At 37.6% G+C, this 14,618-nt stretch overlaps 1 protein-coding gene across 1 annotated transcript; it reads left to right on the forward strand.

The window, feature by feature from the left end:
* The first annotated feature begins 13,424 nt into the window (after positions 1-13,424).
* Positions 13,425-13,935, forward strand: LOC129763480 (protein lin-32-like). The gene has a single exon (XM_055762581.1). The coding sequence runs from the start codon at positions 13,447-13,449 to the stop codon at positions 13,879-13,881; it is 435 nt and encodes a 144-aa protein (XP_055618556.1). The 5' UTR covers positions 13,425-13,446; the 3' UTR covers positions 13,882-13,935.
* Positions 13,936-14,618: the final 683 nt, after the last annotated feature.

Raw genomic sequence — 14,618 nt, forward strand, 5'->3', positions numbered from 1 at the left:
AACTTTGCATTAAAAATATGGACTTTTTTCGGCTGGTGATAAAAAAAACTAAGACAGTTAATTGAGTTCGATAAATTTGCCATAGAAAGTAATTATATTAGATTACTTGCAAAAAAATCTACGACTTTGTGAGCGGTCTTCCGGCAGTTAACCGGAACCTTCGCCATGGCGGACGAAAACATGCGTTCTTTTCGGCGGACATTTTTGAGTTCTTTCTTCGTTTTATTTATCAATCCCTTCTCAGTTTTCGCGAAAAAATTGTTGGAGTAGATCTTACGCTTCAGGTTTGCCCAGAAATTCTCGATGGCACGCAGCTGGGAGACGTTGGGCGGGTTCGCCGACTTGGGTACCACATCGATATTCAGCCACTCCATCTCCTCTAAGGATCGCTTCCAGTAGTGGGTCGACGCTAGATCCGGCCAGAAAACCGCGTCTTCGCACTCATGGTATTTCTTGATGAACTACGCAACTTCCGGCAGACACTTCGTACTTTAAATTTCCCCGTTCACGGCAAGTCCGAAGCTAAAGAAGAGCGCCATTTTTATCGATGCGGGTATAATGGACATGTAGTGGGGGGAATATGAACAGGTTCATAATATACGAAGCGTAGAAGTTTATCCCTCGCGAGAGGAATAATTTCGCTCTCTCTCAGTGTTTGTGTGGCCAGTAACTGAAATAGATCAAACAGAGAAAACAATACAAAAAAGAGTTGAATATTCTTCCCTTCACTTGCCATCATGCATTGGATGTGATTATGAATGTGACTATCCATTTCAACCCCACCAGTGCAATTATTTCAATAATTCAAATTTACCACTCACGAATGAATTTACTTTCCCGTACATACCTAATATCTTCTTCTTCTTCTTCTTTGGCTTTGGAGGGTTTAAACTTTTCAGTTCATTCGCCTCTAGATACCTAATATCGCTTCTCTGTTAGCTCACAAACCGAAATATAACCATCAGCGAATTTAGTTTTGCAATTAAACCACTCAAAATGCTTAATATCGAAGCTGCAAAAATTACATCAACACGCGGAATCATGTTTCTTCTTCTTCTTTTTGGCTTTAAGAGGGTTTAAACTTTTCAGTTCATTCGCCTCTAGCGGAATCATGTTTGATTTTCGGTTTTATTTCCCTATTCCACTTTCGATCAGTATTCGTTTTTTTTTTTTTTTTTATCTTCGCTTATTTTTCGTCGGCCTATTTCCGCCACTTTAGTGCCAATCACCGACATCAGAGAGGCGACTCCACCTGTTCCTACCTATCAGACTCAACAACTCATGAGCCGGGCCAACTTCTTTTACTTCCGCTCCGAAGGAAGACGTAACCAGAGATTTTTCGCCTCAGAAAATCCCAACGACGCCAGCTGGGATTGAACCCAGGCCGATCGGATTGTGAGGCTGTTACGCTAACCATACAACCACTGGCGCCGTCGATCAGTATTCGTTGTCATAGGATGGTTTAAATATTACAGAATAGCATGTAGAAGGGTTTCCCATCAACAGAAATTTGAAATTCATAATGTAACTATACAAATCAACCACCTGTCCATCTTACCCCCACTGTCCGTTATACCCGCACCTCCCCTATTCGTCTCTTCCCGTAGATCAATATAGTGGAGAGAAAAATCGAAAAAATTCCCAAAAACTCTGAAGGAAGGTCGAAAAATTCGGAAAATTAAATTCCCACGTGTTCGAAAATTACATCATGATAAGCGTTGTTAGTTCATTCGATGTTCGCGCTATCGAAATTGATCTTTTTGTTATTTTTTTTCTATATAAATAAACATGGAAGGCCAAATGTGTTGCTAAGCGCAAAACCTAAAGAAGGAATGGTTCAATTTGAGCCGTCTTTATTTTGTTGTATTTGTCTCTGCCCATAGATCAATATAGTGTAGAGAAAAATCGGAAAATATATAAAAAAAATTTGGGCGGGATGAAGTTCGCCGAGTCAGCTAGTAAGTTATGAAACAATTGTCACTTAATAAACTGTGTATTAAAACTACGAGACAAATCATTGACGTTATTTTTCGTAAATTGAAAAGCAGTTGTTTCGTACAAAACATGAGAACTATTATTGTTTATTGTGCTACGATTAACAGTATTACTAATTAAAAGAATTATTCAAGCAGCTTGCATTGCATAATTGTTGGTGAGAGACGACTCACGCTGTTGCATAGCATCCAATATATTATTTTAGAAAATGTTGGAATGACCAGATGCCACGCATTCAAAAGCTGTCATTCAATGCCCAAAAAAATCCTCAACTGAGTGAAGTTGAGGTTTTGAATAGCAGTTGGGCAATCATAAGGGGGCTCAAAGGCTTCTACATAAGCATCAATCTGACACCACTGGCCAGCCAAATCCGTGCAGGTTGTGAGAAAAGACTATATTAGCAGCTTTGTGCTTATTTGTATCTAACACACTCCGATTCACTCTGCAAATTCTTCACCCAGTTTGATGGAAAATTCCTTCCGACTGAGGAGTGTTCTCATCATTAGGTAATAGGAATTCCAACGAGTAAGAACAGGTGTCACTGGGTACTTTCTTCCAGAAATATCGAATAAATTCTTGTACTTAATATTGCGATACAAGGTAACGATTTTTGTGATCGTTTTGAGATCTGATTGATGGTTTTTACAAGCATCTGATGCAACCAGTTGGACATTATGTATGTGTCAAATAACCATTTCCATATCTGCAAGCATTCCTTCCAAGTAATCATCCTGATTTTCCAGAGCATCTTCCGCAGCTGTGCTACCTTCATGGTCTTTCAGATATTCCTCTTCTGGTACTGTCTCTGTTTCGATTAAGGATGACGTTTTCACCATGTTCTTACCATTATCTACAGTAATGCTATGGATTTGATGTGGGTGGATTCCAGAACTATCGAGTACAGTGAATACGACATCCTTCAAATGCACCGCAGTATGACGCTCATGCAGCTCGATTATGGCTGTGATTTATTTTTCATAAGACTAATATAAATCATTCAAATGTGTTGAATGATGAATTGAACGTTCAAACCAAGAACGCTACGAACGCTCGATGCGATGTCAACCTCAAGCGAAAGCATTTTCTCTTCAACTTCCGATTTTCTATGATCGTCAATGGCAGTTGCGGTGTTTGCTACGTAGTGACAAAAAATGTGGCTGTTTGTGTTCAACTTTCAGGGCATCGCAGAACGGCTTAATCAAATCCTGCCACCCATCTCATTCAGTACATGCAAATGGAAGCCCATGCACCGACACTAGTTTTATCACCCCACTTTTCAGCTCGGCCTCGAATGGGAATCAGAAGATCACTCTTTTTACCCGTTTTGGGAAATTATATTTATCAAAACTGATTTTGTAACTACAATTCTTGAGCTTACATGAATGGTTTTCTCTTTGTATTTTCGTTCAATTCAAATAAAAAATCACAACATTTTCAGAATGTTTTGTTTTGTTTTTATCTATTCTCCCGATTCTCCCTGTCTGACAAGACCAAGTCGTTACTTGCAACAGGTACACTGTTTATGTCTATGACGTCACCGGTGCCGCAACACGGTGCAGAAGAATTGGGTCATTCTCTAAAGTCAGATTGAGTTTGTTGATTCTGATCACGGTTTCGAGAATTGTTATAAGATTTTTCTTGCTGATCATAAAAATCGAAATTTCTGTACGGAAAAGAATAGTTAAGAACCGCCAAGATGGCGTAACCCTTTCGGAACATAGCGGCCAATGACAACGTAAGCATTGGTGCGATTCAGAAGGTTCAAAAGGACGTGGACGCAAACGCTTGACAACGGACCGATATGATGTCAGAATCGTCAGAGAAGTGAAAAAACAGGAAATGGGTTATATCTGAAGTATGACCGCAAGGTTGACGTAGGACTATCGTTGATTTGGTGATCATTTGTTTGAAGTTGAATCTGAATCCATTCCGAATGAATGAATATTTGGGGGACTTCGAAACCGAGAGCGTTACGTTGGAGGCACAAGGTTTTATGCATCCAATATTGGATACGAAAATATTCTACTGATGGGGAATCTTCAGAAGCTTTCCTGTTAATTGCATTTGATTTGAAAAATCACAAAACGAAATGCATTTGATCGCAGTATAATATGAATAGAAAACATTTAAATAAACTCTTTCGCTTGAATGTAAGAGTTTAAATGCAAAGGGAAGTGACAGATTATTTTTCAGCAACGATTACATGTTTTCAGATTCTTTTCGATGCTGGATAACAACCGAACGAAAAGAGTTCCGTGCGTGTATGTGTGTGTGGCGGCTGCTCCGATGCCTGAAGCGAAACCGTTTTTCGATCCTGATACTCTCTTGGTCGCCTTCTCTTCTCCTCCTGATGGATCGGCTCTTCTGCGCTCCTTCACAGTTCGAAACATACTGAATGCATTTCACCACCAGAATTTCGCTTAGGTATGCTTTTTGTGCGTGATTGAATCGAGAGAAGGTGTGGTTTACGATGACAATTTGGAATGCAAACTAGAGGCGAATGAACTCTCTGAGTTTGAAACTTTCCGCGACTGAGCAATAATCGATTGAAAATTATATGATTTGCGCGATGCGAATTATTTTCCGTTGCGCGCGCATACAATATTGGATACGAACATGTCGTACTGATGGGGAAGAATAATCTTCAGAAGCTTTCCTGCTAATTGCACTTGATTGAAAAATCACAAAACCAAATGTATTTGGTCGCAGTATTATATGGATAGAAAACATTAAAATAAACTCTTTCGCTTGAATGCTTTTTTAAATTCCAAGGGGAACTGAGAGATTATTTTTTAGTAACGATGACATCGTTCCGGAATCTTCTCGATGCTGGCTAACAACCGAACGAAAAGAATTCCGCGCGTGTATGTGTGTGTGTGGCGGCTGCTCCGATGCCTCAGGCGGAACTGTTTTTCGATGCTGGTACTTTCTTAGTCGCTTTTTCAGAGGCATCACTCTCCTCCTGATGGATTCACTTCTGGCCTAAGGTGCACATACAGGCTCTTGGTGACACCGTTCATCCGCGCTTTCATGATAAACGAAGTTAGTTTCACCACAACAGCGACAACATGCTCCAATCGCTGTTCAATTATAACTAGGTGGATTTCCGAGCGGCGCTCGCTTATATACCGATTGGTGATTTCAATAGCCTGTTTTGAAAGAAATTTCAAGGCTATTGAAACAAGTTTTTGGATGAAAAAGTAACAAGTATATAACGCGTAGACATTTTATCTTTTGAATGAAGTGTTCATCATACCATTTCGTTCGATTATTTAAGAGCTATTAACGCTCAAAATCTCGGTCTCCGGCGTAACACTTTCGTTTTCGAAACTTTGATTTTACACCCTGGTATAGAAGTGAAAGACGTAGTCTTACGTTAAAAAAACCAAGAGATACAATCAGAACTATGAAAGAAAGCTTGTCATTGAACATATCGGAACAAACAGTACAATTGAGACGGCAAAAGGAAGGATCAAGGAACAAGTTTGCGTATCGACGATCAAACGTTTGGAATTCGCCAATAAATATGTCCACAAGCAAATCTAGTTCTGGAAAAAAGTGTTGTGTTCAGACGAAGTGCAGAACGTTTTTCTAACGAAAAGCCCAATCCTTAGGGGCTCGACGTGTTGAACATTCTATTCGCTCACAGCATCCAGGTCTGTGTTCTGCGCACGAACTGACCGTGCCAAAAGTCGTTCTTCTACAACCTGACACCGTAATCACCCGTTCTGGGAATCCCTCAAGCACACTCCACTCTCACCACCGCCACTCGACCATATTTATGAAAACAAATATGAACAGATCATCCAACACATGCTTATTGCAAATGCGAATGCCGTCCGGTTGCCGGTTGCCGTTCCTTGTGTTCCAACTGTTATTTATGACGGCGCTAAACGTTTGCCCGGATAGACGAAAATATGATAAGCCCAAATACGCACGTTCACCGGGACAGGTAGAAAACGCAAGCGGCAACAGCCACGCGATCCTTGGGTCCGTTTCCCTAAAATAAAACACTTCAATCGCTAAATCACTCAACAATATGGACCCGATTCTACCGTTCCGAATTGTGTTACACACTTTTGATAAGATTGATGAAATGTGTCTGCTGTTTTGGGTCAGTTTCTCCGCTCCATCTGTGATCACAGATGGTCAATCGATGTGCAATACTGTCAATCAAACCGAATCTTAGTAGGCTTCGTTGGCGTCAGTGGAGTGTTTTTCTTGTTTTGTTTAGAAATTGATCCTGATTGAGATCGAGTACAGAAGCACACTTGTAGAGCACTCACGGCCTACTTTTCGTCCAACTTTGACAGCAATAGAATTGGGTTAGTTGTGCATCGTGATTACATAAAGCAGAACTTATGTAACTACTAATAATTACATCACAGTCCAGAAGATTGCAGAAACTCGGAGGTGCAGCGGTATTTGAAAAGAGCAGCCTTCGGAGCAGCAAACTGCAACTGCAGCGGAACGTTTTGTGGCCGAGAGTCTACCGGGGTAAATTGCTTACAATTAGCATGTCAGTCAGGCCTTCTCCAAAAAGGTTTGCGTCATTCAGGGCCCGAATTATAAAACAAATTCACTCTCTTCCAAAGAATATACGAACAACCACAAATCGAAACGAGATTCAGAGGAATTCGTTCGCTTCATGTTTTAATCTTTTGGTTCTGGCTTTCGTCCACTTGATATTGTGTTTTCTCCTAATTTGTGCTAAAAGCCTACTTGAAAAGGATATGTTCACACCAAGCAAGTATCTGCCAGCAAAGCAAGCTAGTATGCTAATATAACCAACGCCTCTCGTCAGCTATTGAGCCGAGCTGCTTTTGTGCGTTTGTGCGTTCCTGGTAATCAACAAGGCGAACATAACAAAATCGACCCATCCTCGGGCGATGCGATGTTTGAATGAGGCATAACGGGCATAACGAACGCCCTCGAACAGACACTTTCCTCCTTGCGGTTCAATGATAAAGCATTTTGGATGAGTTTTATCACCGAAAATAATTTATAACTTCAATGGATCGATGTTCAGTGAAATTGTATCTATGAATGATTGGCGCCAGCCAATTGGAATGAGTCAAAACGAAAAGTGCAAGGAAGAATACCGGAATCATAACCAGACAAAAAGAACAAAGCAACCTGAGTCGTTATGTCAACCGGAGAAATTCAAAGCTGCCCCGCTGAGATATTTACGGTTGCTTCTCGCCAGTGTTGTCTAGATTTTGATTTACGCCCGATGAGATTGCAGATTTTTGTTCTCACTCTCTTTATTGTGTTCCGATAGTGCAAACGCTTCACATTTTCCATATGAAATCTGCAGCCATCGATTATCCATCATTCATTAAATCTGTCCAATTTCTTACCAATCTTCAACCGAATACCAATTTTGCTTAACGATTTTACAAGTAGTAAAATAATTATACCCCATCCCATTACTGCTCTTTTTATCAAGAACATGACTTAATTCATGTTATGCAAAGTGTTTTAATATAAAATTACTTGTTTTTCCTGATTTTTCCCATTGCGCCATTATAGGCACATAAAAGCATGCTTGTTTCCATAGTGGCACATCGCAATGTTTACAAATGACAGTCGCATATTCGGTCTCAAACAAATCGTAGACAGTGAAAGTTTTGATTAAATTTCGTTGTTATATCGGGGAAGAAGCAGTTATTTACTCATGACAATACAAATACCGGTTTGTCTCATATTCCGAACAGTCTCAAATTCCGAACACTTCATTTTTAAATGTAAATTTACTAAACTTTTATGTTATAAATAATTCAATAAAGAAAACACAGACATTCTATGAGGTATAGTCTTTATTTTGACACCATTTACAGGTATCGATACAGCCTATAATTTATAATATTAGACATTTGCAAAAAAGTGACAGTCAAAACCAATGAGAAAATGTTTGCGTTAGCAAATTCCGTAAAAAACAAGCATCGTTCATTTTTCAGTTTTTGTAGTTTTTTCAACTATTCTGTTTGTTGTTTTCATTTGAGGTGCTAGAGAATGTATAAACCTACAATAAATGGTTGAAAAAAAATATATTTTATGCAGAAATCTTCATTAAAATTGATATTGAAGTAGTGTTTGGAATATGAATCAAGTTTCTACGCATGATTCAAATTCTGAACACTTCATTTTCAAATGTAAATTTACTGAACATTAATGTTATAAATAATTGAATAATCAAAACCCTAAAATTCTGTGGGTTCTAGCCTTCATTTTAACATCACTTACAGGTATCGATATAGCCTTTAATTTAAAATATTAGGCATTTGCAAAAAAGCGACAGTCAAAACCAATGATTAAATGTTTGCGTTAGCAAATTCTGTAAAAAACAAGCATCGTTAATTTTTCAGTTTTTGTGGTTTTTTCAACTATTTTGTTTGCTGTTTTCATGTTGAGTGCCGTTCGTTCTTTATTAATGAGACTTGTAGTCAATGCACAATTGTAATCAAATGTGCACGATGCACAGTCTTTTTACGTATAATAAATCCAAGCCATGTGTTTTGTCCCATAATACGGTGGTATTTTTAATTAAAATTATATGGAGAGAACCCAAAACTAGGCAGCTACAAATTGCATTACATAGGGAGCTATCCATTAATAACGTCACGTTGTAAGAAGGGAGGGGATTTTACAATTCGTCATAAATAATATGAAAGATATAAGAAAGATGGTGGTGGGGTGAAGGGAAGGGAGGTCTATTTTCATTAAATGTTACCTGACGTACTAATAGATACTACCTAATTAGTGCATACCGTCTTAACCGTGTTCAAAATCTTGCGTTATGTTGATTAAAGCCAAAAAAAAGTATTTAATATCAGTTTTACCTAAAACCCAGATATACCTTTTAATATACCTCCACTATAGGTACGCGGTGCCACCATTATAGGAACCATGCCACCACTATTGGAACATAAACGATCTTACAAAACTCTTATTTTCTTCAATATGCATGCATTTCAAGTGTTAAAAATAGTTACTATTGAAAAAACAATAAAATTTTGAATCTAATGATGTGTTGCAACATAAATATTCATATAGATTTTGCTTGACTTTGACTGATTTCTTTGATTGTCTTGACTACATGCGCCACTATTGGTGCACTTGTCCTATATAAATAAAAATGGAAAAAAAACAAAACCTGAAGAAGGAATGGTCCGATTTGAGTCGTCATTATCTTGTTGTATTGGTCTCTTCTCGTAGATCAATATAGCGGAGATAAAAATCGGAAATTTTTCTGAAAATTCGGAAGAAAGGTCGGAAAATTAAGAAAATTGAATTCCCATATTTTCTACAATTACATAATGACAAGCGTTGCTACGATTTTGATCTTTGGTCGAAAGAGAAAATGGATTTTCAGGCGAAATAACGCATTCCTATATCTTCCATCTATATAAATAAAAATGGTTCACCAAATGTGCTGGTGAGCGCAAAACTAGAGAAAGGAATGGTCCGATTTGAGCTGTCTTTATTTTGTAACGTGTTGGTCTGTAGCGCCCGTATCTGTCGACATTTGACCCTCATCCTATTGACCGATTAAGATGAAATTTAGAACACACCTTTCGCTCTGCAGTCATTATTTAACTGCGTATTTCATGATCTTGAAAATCCAAGATAGTGGCCGCTACAAAATGACGGTTTGCATATTTTTTCAAAACCCCATAAATAATGGTGTCAAATAAAAGAACTTGACTGTTAGAACACAGTATTTTTTATGAAAAATGCAAATCCAAAATAGCCACCACCACAAAATGGCACTATATGTATTTTTTCAAAACCCTATCAATATGGGTATCAAATGGAAGGGATGGATAGTAGAACACAGATGATCAGGCAAACCAAGGATTTAACCATCAACTGTAGAAAACACTTAACACTTAATTTATTCCACTTTTTCCCAAAAATGACTTTTTAAAAAAAAATCATAACTTTCGAACTACTGAACCGATTTAGATGATGATGATGATCGACATATTAAATTGAAGCCAATAAGTTAACCTTCTTTAAAAAAATATCACACTTTTTTTTACATAATGTATTCAAAAATCAGAGATGGATTTTTTTTCGTTTTAAAGTTATGATTTTTCAAAATCAACCGATAGTGCGAAAAATTATTGTTTTGCCTTTTCTTCAAAAAATGACATTTTCAAAAATTCATAAGTCAATGAAAAAATATTACACTTGCATTCTAGTCGCATATATCTAGTCTAGTTGCATAGGAATATTGAACGAAGACTGAAAACAAGTTAAATTTGAAAAATCATAGCTCAAAAACGAAAACGGACACATCTTTGATTTCTGGACATGTAATGTAAAAATGCCTCAGTTTTCAAGGAAAAATACAAAAAACTATAGCGCCCTGTATCTTTAACCGAGAAAACTATGGAAAACTTACACAATCAATAATTACTTAAACTAAAATCCATTTTTTTCGTAAATGTAACATTTTTGCAAAGAAGACTATACCATCTAAATCATCTAAATCGGTCCAGTTGTTCAAAAGTTATAAATTTTTCAAAAAAGTATTTTTTGGAAAAAAGGGGAAAAATATGTTTTTTTCAACCATTTTCACCATTTTTGGATATGTTATGTAAATAATCCTCAGCTTTCATTAAAACATATGAAAAATAATGCGCCCTCTAGTCCAAACAAAAATGAAAACAACAAAAAAAATACAATCAATAATTACGAGAACAAATTCAAATTTTTGGCAAGCAAAAACAAACTAAGTAATTGGCTTTAATTTATATTGATCATCTGAAAATCGACACTGTGGGACTTTTTTTCGGTATACGAGACAAAACGTATGGTTTAAAGTGCAAAAAAAAATTATTATCTCGATTTTTCATTCGGAACTTGTTGCGAAATTTTGATTCGGACGATAATATACCCTATGCAAAATATTAAGGTAAAGTGAACGAATATCGCCCAGTAGCCTAAGCTCGCCCACCTCGATTTCTCGTCTGTTTATGATGCGATCTGGTGGTAAAAAATCACACTACTACCTTTAGTGGGTATCTACTCATACAGATGTTGTCGGGATCCGTATCGCATCAAGCAAAAAAAAATGAGCAGAAGAAGAAATCACGTGTTTCTAAAACTTTTCAGAGCGTTTTTGGAAAATTTCTTAAAAATATAAATTTTTCATAAATTTGCAAATGTGATACATGAAAGTTTGAGAATATTAAACGAAGTTTCGAATCATCGATTAGCGGATTCTATCAAAGAAAGCTTTCATAATTTTTTTCAACACTTTTTCAAAACACGATGTTTGCCTAATATCACCCCACCCCATGCCCCAATATCACACACCAAATTTTATAATGTGATTAAATGCCAATTTTGTGAAAAAATTTATTCCGAGGATCATAACGGAGAAGATTGGGTATCCTGTTGTAAATGCTACCAGTGAGCTCATGTAGCATGTGATGCTGTCGTTTAAGATGCACCGAATAAGAAAAATTACACGTGTACCACTTGTTCAAACGACATGTATTGATATGTATTGAGTTTTAAATCTATAGATCAGAAGAAACTTTTTTTTTTTGCAGCATTACATTTTTTTGAATAAAAAATTTGGTGGGCGATATTAGGCACTACATTTCAAAAATTTCAAATTTTACTTTTTTTAGAAAAAAAATCGCAGAGTCCAAACTATTCAGTATTTCGACCTCAAACTCTGATGGAAAGAGATGTAGGAATACCCCTAGCAACTTAAATCCCGTTTCCCTAAATTTTAAGAGGTCAAAAAAAAGTGGGTGATATTCGGTCACTTTACCTTAGCTCATTCGAACTTCATACATTAGTGTTGCAGACGTTGAAATCTGAGTTTTTTGAAAACCGAAAAATCACCGAAAATCGGGATTTAAAAAAAACTGATGCCAAATGTCTTAAAATTGCATGACACATCAAGATTTACAGTTATCTCAAAAAAATTTTTTTGTCAAAAATCGACTTTTCAGACGGAAAAACGACCAAGCGAAAAAAAATTTTTTTTTACAAATTTTTTTTCTCTAGATAACAAGAAATCTCGTCGAGTAATGCAATTTTAAGACATTTGGCACTAACATTTTTTTTGAAAACCCCGATTTTCGGTGATCTTTCAAATTTTTACGTCTAAGAAACTATTAAATGATGTTCGAATGAGCTAATATTTTGCAAAGGGTATCTTATTGTGCAAATCAACATTTCGCTGCAAGTTCCGAATGAAAAATCGAGATAACTAATTTTATTGGCACCCTGAACTATACTTTTCGTTTCGTATTCCGAATCCTAGAGTGTCGATTTTTGACAAAAAAAAATTCGAGATGACGCTAGATCTCGACGTTTCGTGCAATTTTAAGACATTTGGCATCAATTTTTTTTTTAAAACCCCGATTTCGTTTCCACGCCACTCTTCCTTAAGTCCGATTGAGCTACTATTTGGCATAAGGTGTTTTTTCGAGGTGGTGAACATTTTTTATGAGGTAACTTTTTGAAATTAGAGATGACCGTTTTCATTGGCACCCTAATGTCTCTCTATAGAAATAGCGCTTTTGTTTTCCTAAAAATCGATACGAACTTTCCGGACAATCCAATATCAGCTATCCTGATTTGTTCCTGATTTTTAATTGGAATGTTTCCGATTTTGAAAATTATAGTTGGCAACCCCGCCTGTGTCCCGAACCGACACCCTCTCCTCGCGTCCAACAGCATTTCACCTCGCCGAACAACCATTCTCATTAATATGTATTCATGCAAATTGCCTGTCCATTGTTTCAAAAAATGGATTCCCCCCAAAGCTGGAGTTCCTCTCCTAGTAGAGGTAATGGCACGCGTTCCAAAAGCGCCCGCTTCATTCCTCAACATATGAAGAGTGTCACACACATGGTTGGCTGAATGCTTGGCATATAGCTCCGGCCCTCCGTGCAGTCTGTCCCACTGGTTACAAGCACCAACTATGTACAGCATTCGTTCGGTCATTGGGCATAGCATTCGACTCTCATTGGTCGCGTGGCACGTGTGGGTCATAAAAAGGTATCTCCATATGTGCGTCTCACTCCAGCTCAACGCCTCCGGCTGAAGGGTGCGATCAACCATCAGATGATGATGATGATGGTGGTGATGATTATGGCCGGTTCGTTTGCCTTCGGTGCCGGTATCTGGTGTTGTGCGGAGAAGTAGTGCGACCTCATGCGGATGAACAAGGGGAAGGGGTAGAAAACAAAATATAAGGATCAGGTCGCGGTCTCTCCATCAACCGTATGTTACACATTCTGTTTTTATTATTATTTTGTGTGCGTCAGGAGGGATCCTCTTTTTGTTTCCGAAACCATCGGAAGGGAAGGAGAAACGTGGCAAAATTTTAATCGATCGGAAATAACTTCCATGAATGGATGGTATGCCGAAGGTCAGTTCTTGTTTGGAATCGGTGACACGCGAACGCAAGACGAAACTATGTCGGAGTTTTGCTACTATCCTTCACCACCATACAGTGACGACGTCCGCTCGCCAAGTCCACTCCGTTTGGAACCCCAGCAGTACATTCCGCTGACTTCGTTGGAGTACTATTCGGCGGGTGTGAACATCAGAGTGGAAACTTGCGAACGGATTATCACTCCTGCCTGGATTCAACCCAGCCCAGTTACGGAGGTGACCGAAAACCCAAGGAACGCCGCCACCAAGAGGAAAGTAACTCCACCAGTTGTCAAGATAAAGCGACGTATTGCGGCGAACTTCCGGGAACGGAAACGGATGCTTGCGTTGAATGAAGCGTTCGATCGACTGAGACAATATCTACCCACCATTGGAAATGATCGACAGCTCTCGAAGCACGAGACACTTCAAATGGCCCAGAGTTACATTACGGCGCTCACTGAGCTCCTCAAGTAAGGCTATTTTTTTATGTGAATAATCTAGATAAGTTCAGTTATGTTAGCGAAAAAGTTTTAGGAAACCAAAGAGATATACATTTTAATATATGAAAACATGTGTCGATGTTTTTAATAATTTTTGGATGATAAAACCTTGACTTTTCCCCCTAAACATTAAGTTGAAACAGCCCTTCGCCTAACCGGTGAATTTAGATACGCTCCATGAACACCCCACATTATATTGATATCATTCTCGTACCACAGCACCATAATTTATGTACCAAACTAATGTGAGGACGGGTGTTAAATTCCACCATCACCAGCAAGATGACACGCCACGAGCTGCAGTTATGTGCCACACGACCAATGGGTAATTTGGCGCTGGCTAACAGGTTCCTTGATAAATGTTGAGCACGAGAATTTTCGAAGAATATTCCTAGAGCATTGCAAAACAATTGGGAGAAAAATCTGAAAAAATTTAAAAAATCGAAAATATCAGAAAAAATAAAAAAAATTAATGTCAATGTTAATGTTAAATGTTAAAATGTTAAAAAAAAATACAACTCAGAAAAATGTTAAAGAATTTACGGTGAAACAGCTCAGTGAAATTTTAAAATTTAAAAAAAAAAATCAGAGAAATCTAGAAAAAAATTCAGAGAAGTTCTAAAAAAAAAACTTTGAAGAATATCAGAAAAATATTAAAAAAAAAAGAAAAATTCAAAAACAATGAGAAAATAACTCAGTAGGCGGTAGAAT

The sequence above is a fragment of the Toxorhynchites rutilus genome, chromosome 1, assembly GCF_029784135.1.
Source record: "Toxorhynchites rutilus septentrionalis strain SRP chromosome 1, ASM2978413v1, whole genome shotgun sequence".
NCBI classification, from domain to species: Eukaryota; Metazoa; Arthropoda; class Insecta; order Diptera; family Culicidae; genus Toxorhynchites; species Toxorhynchites rutilus.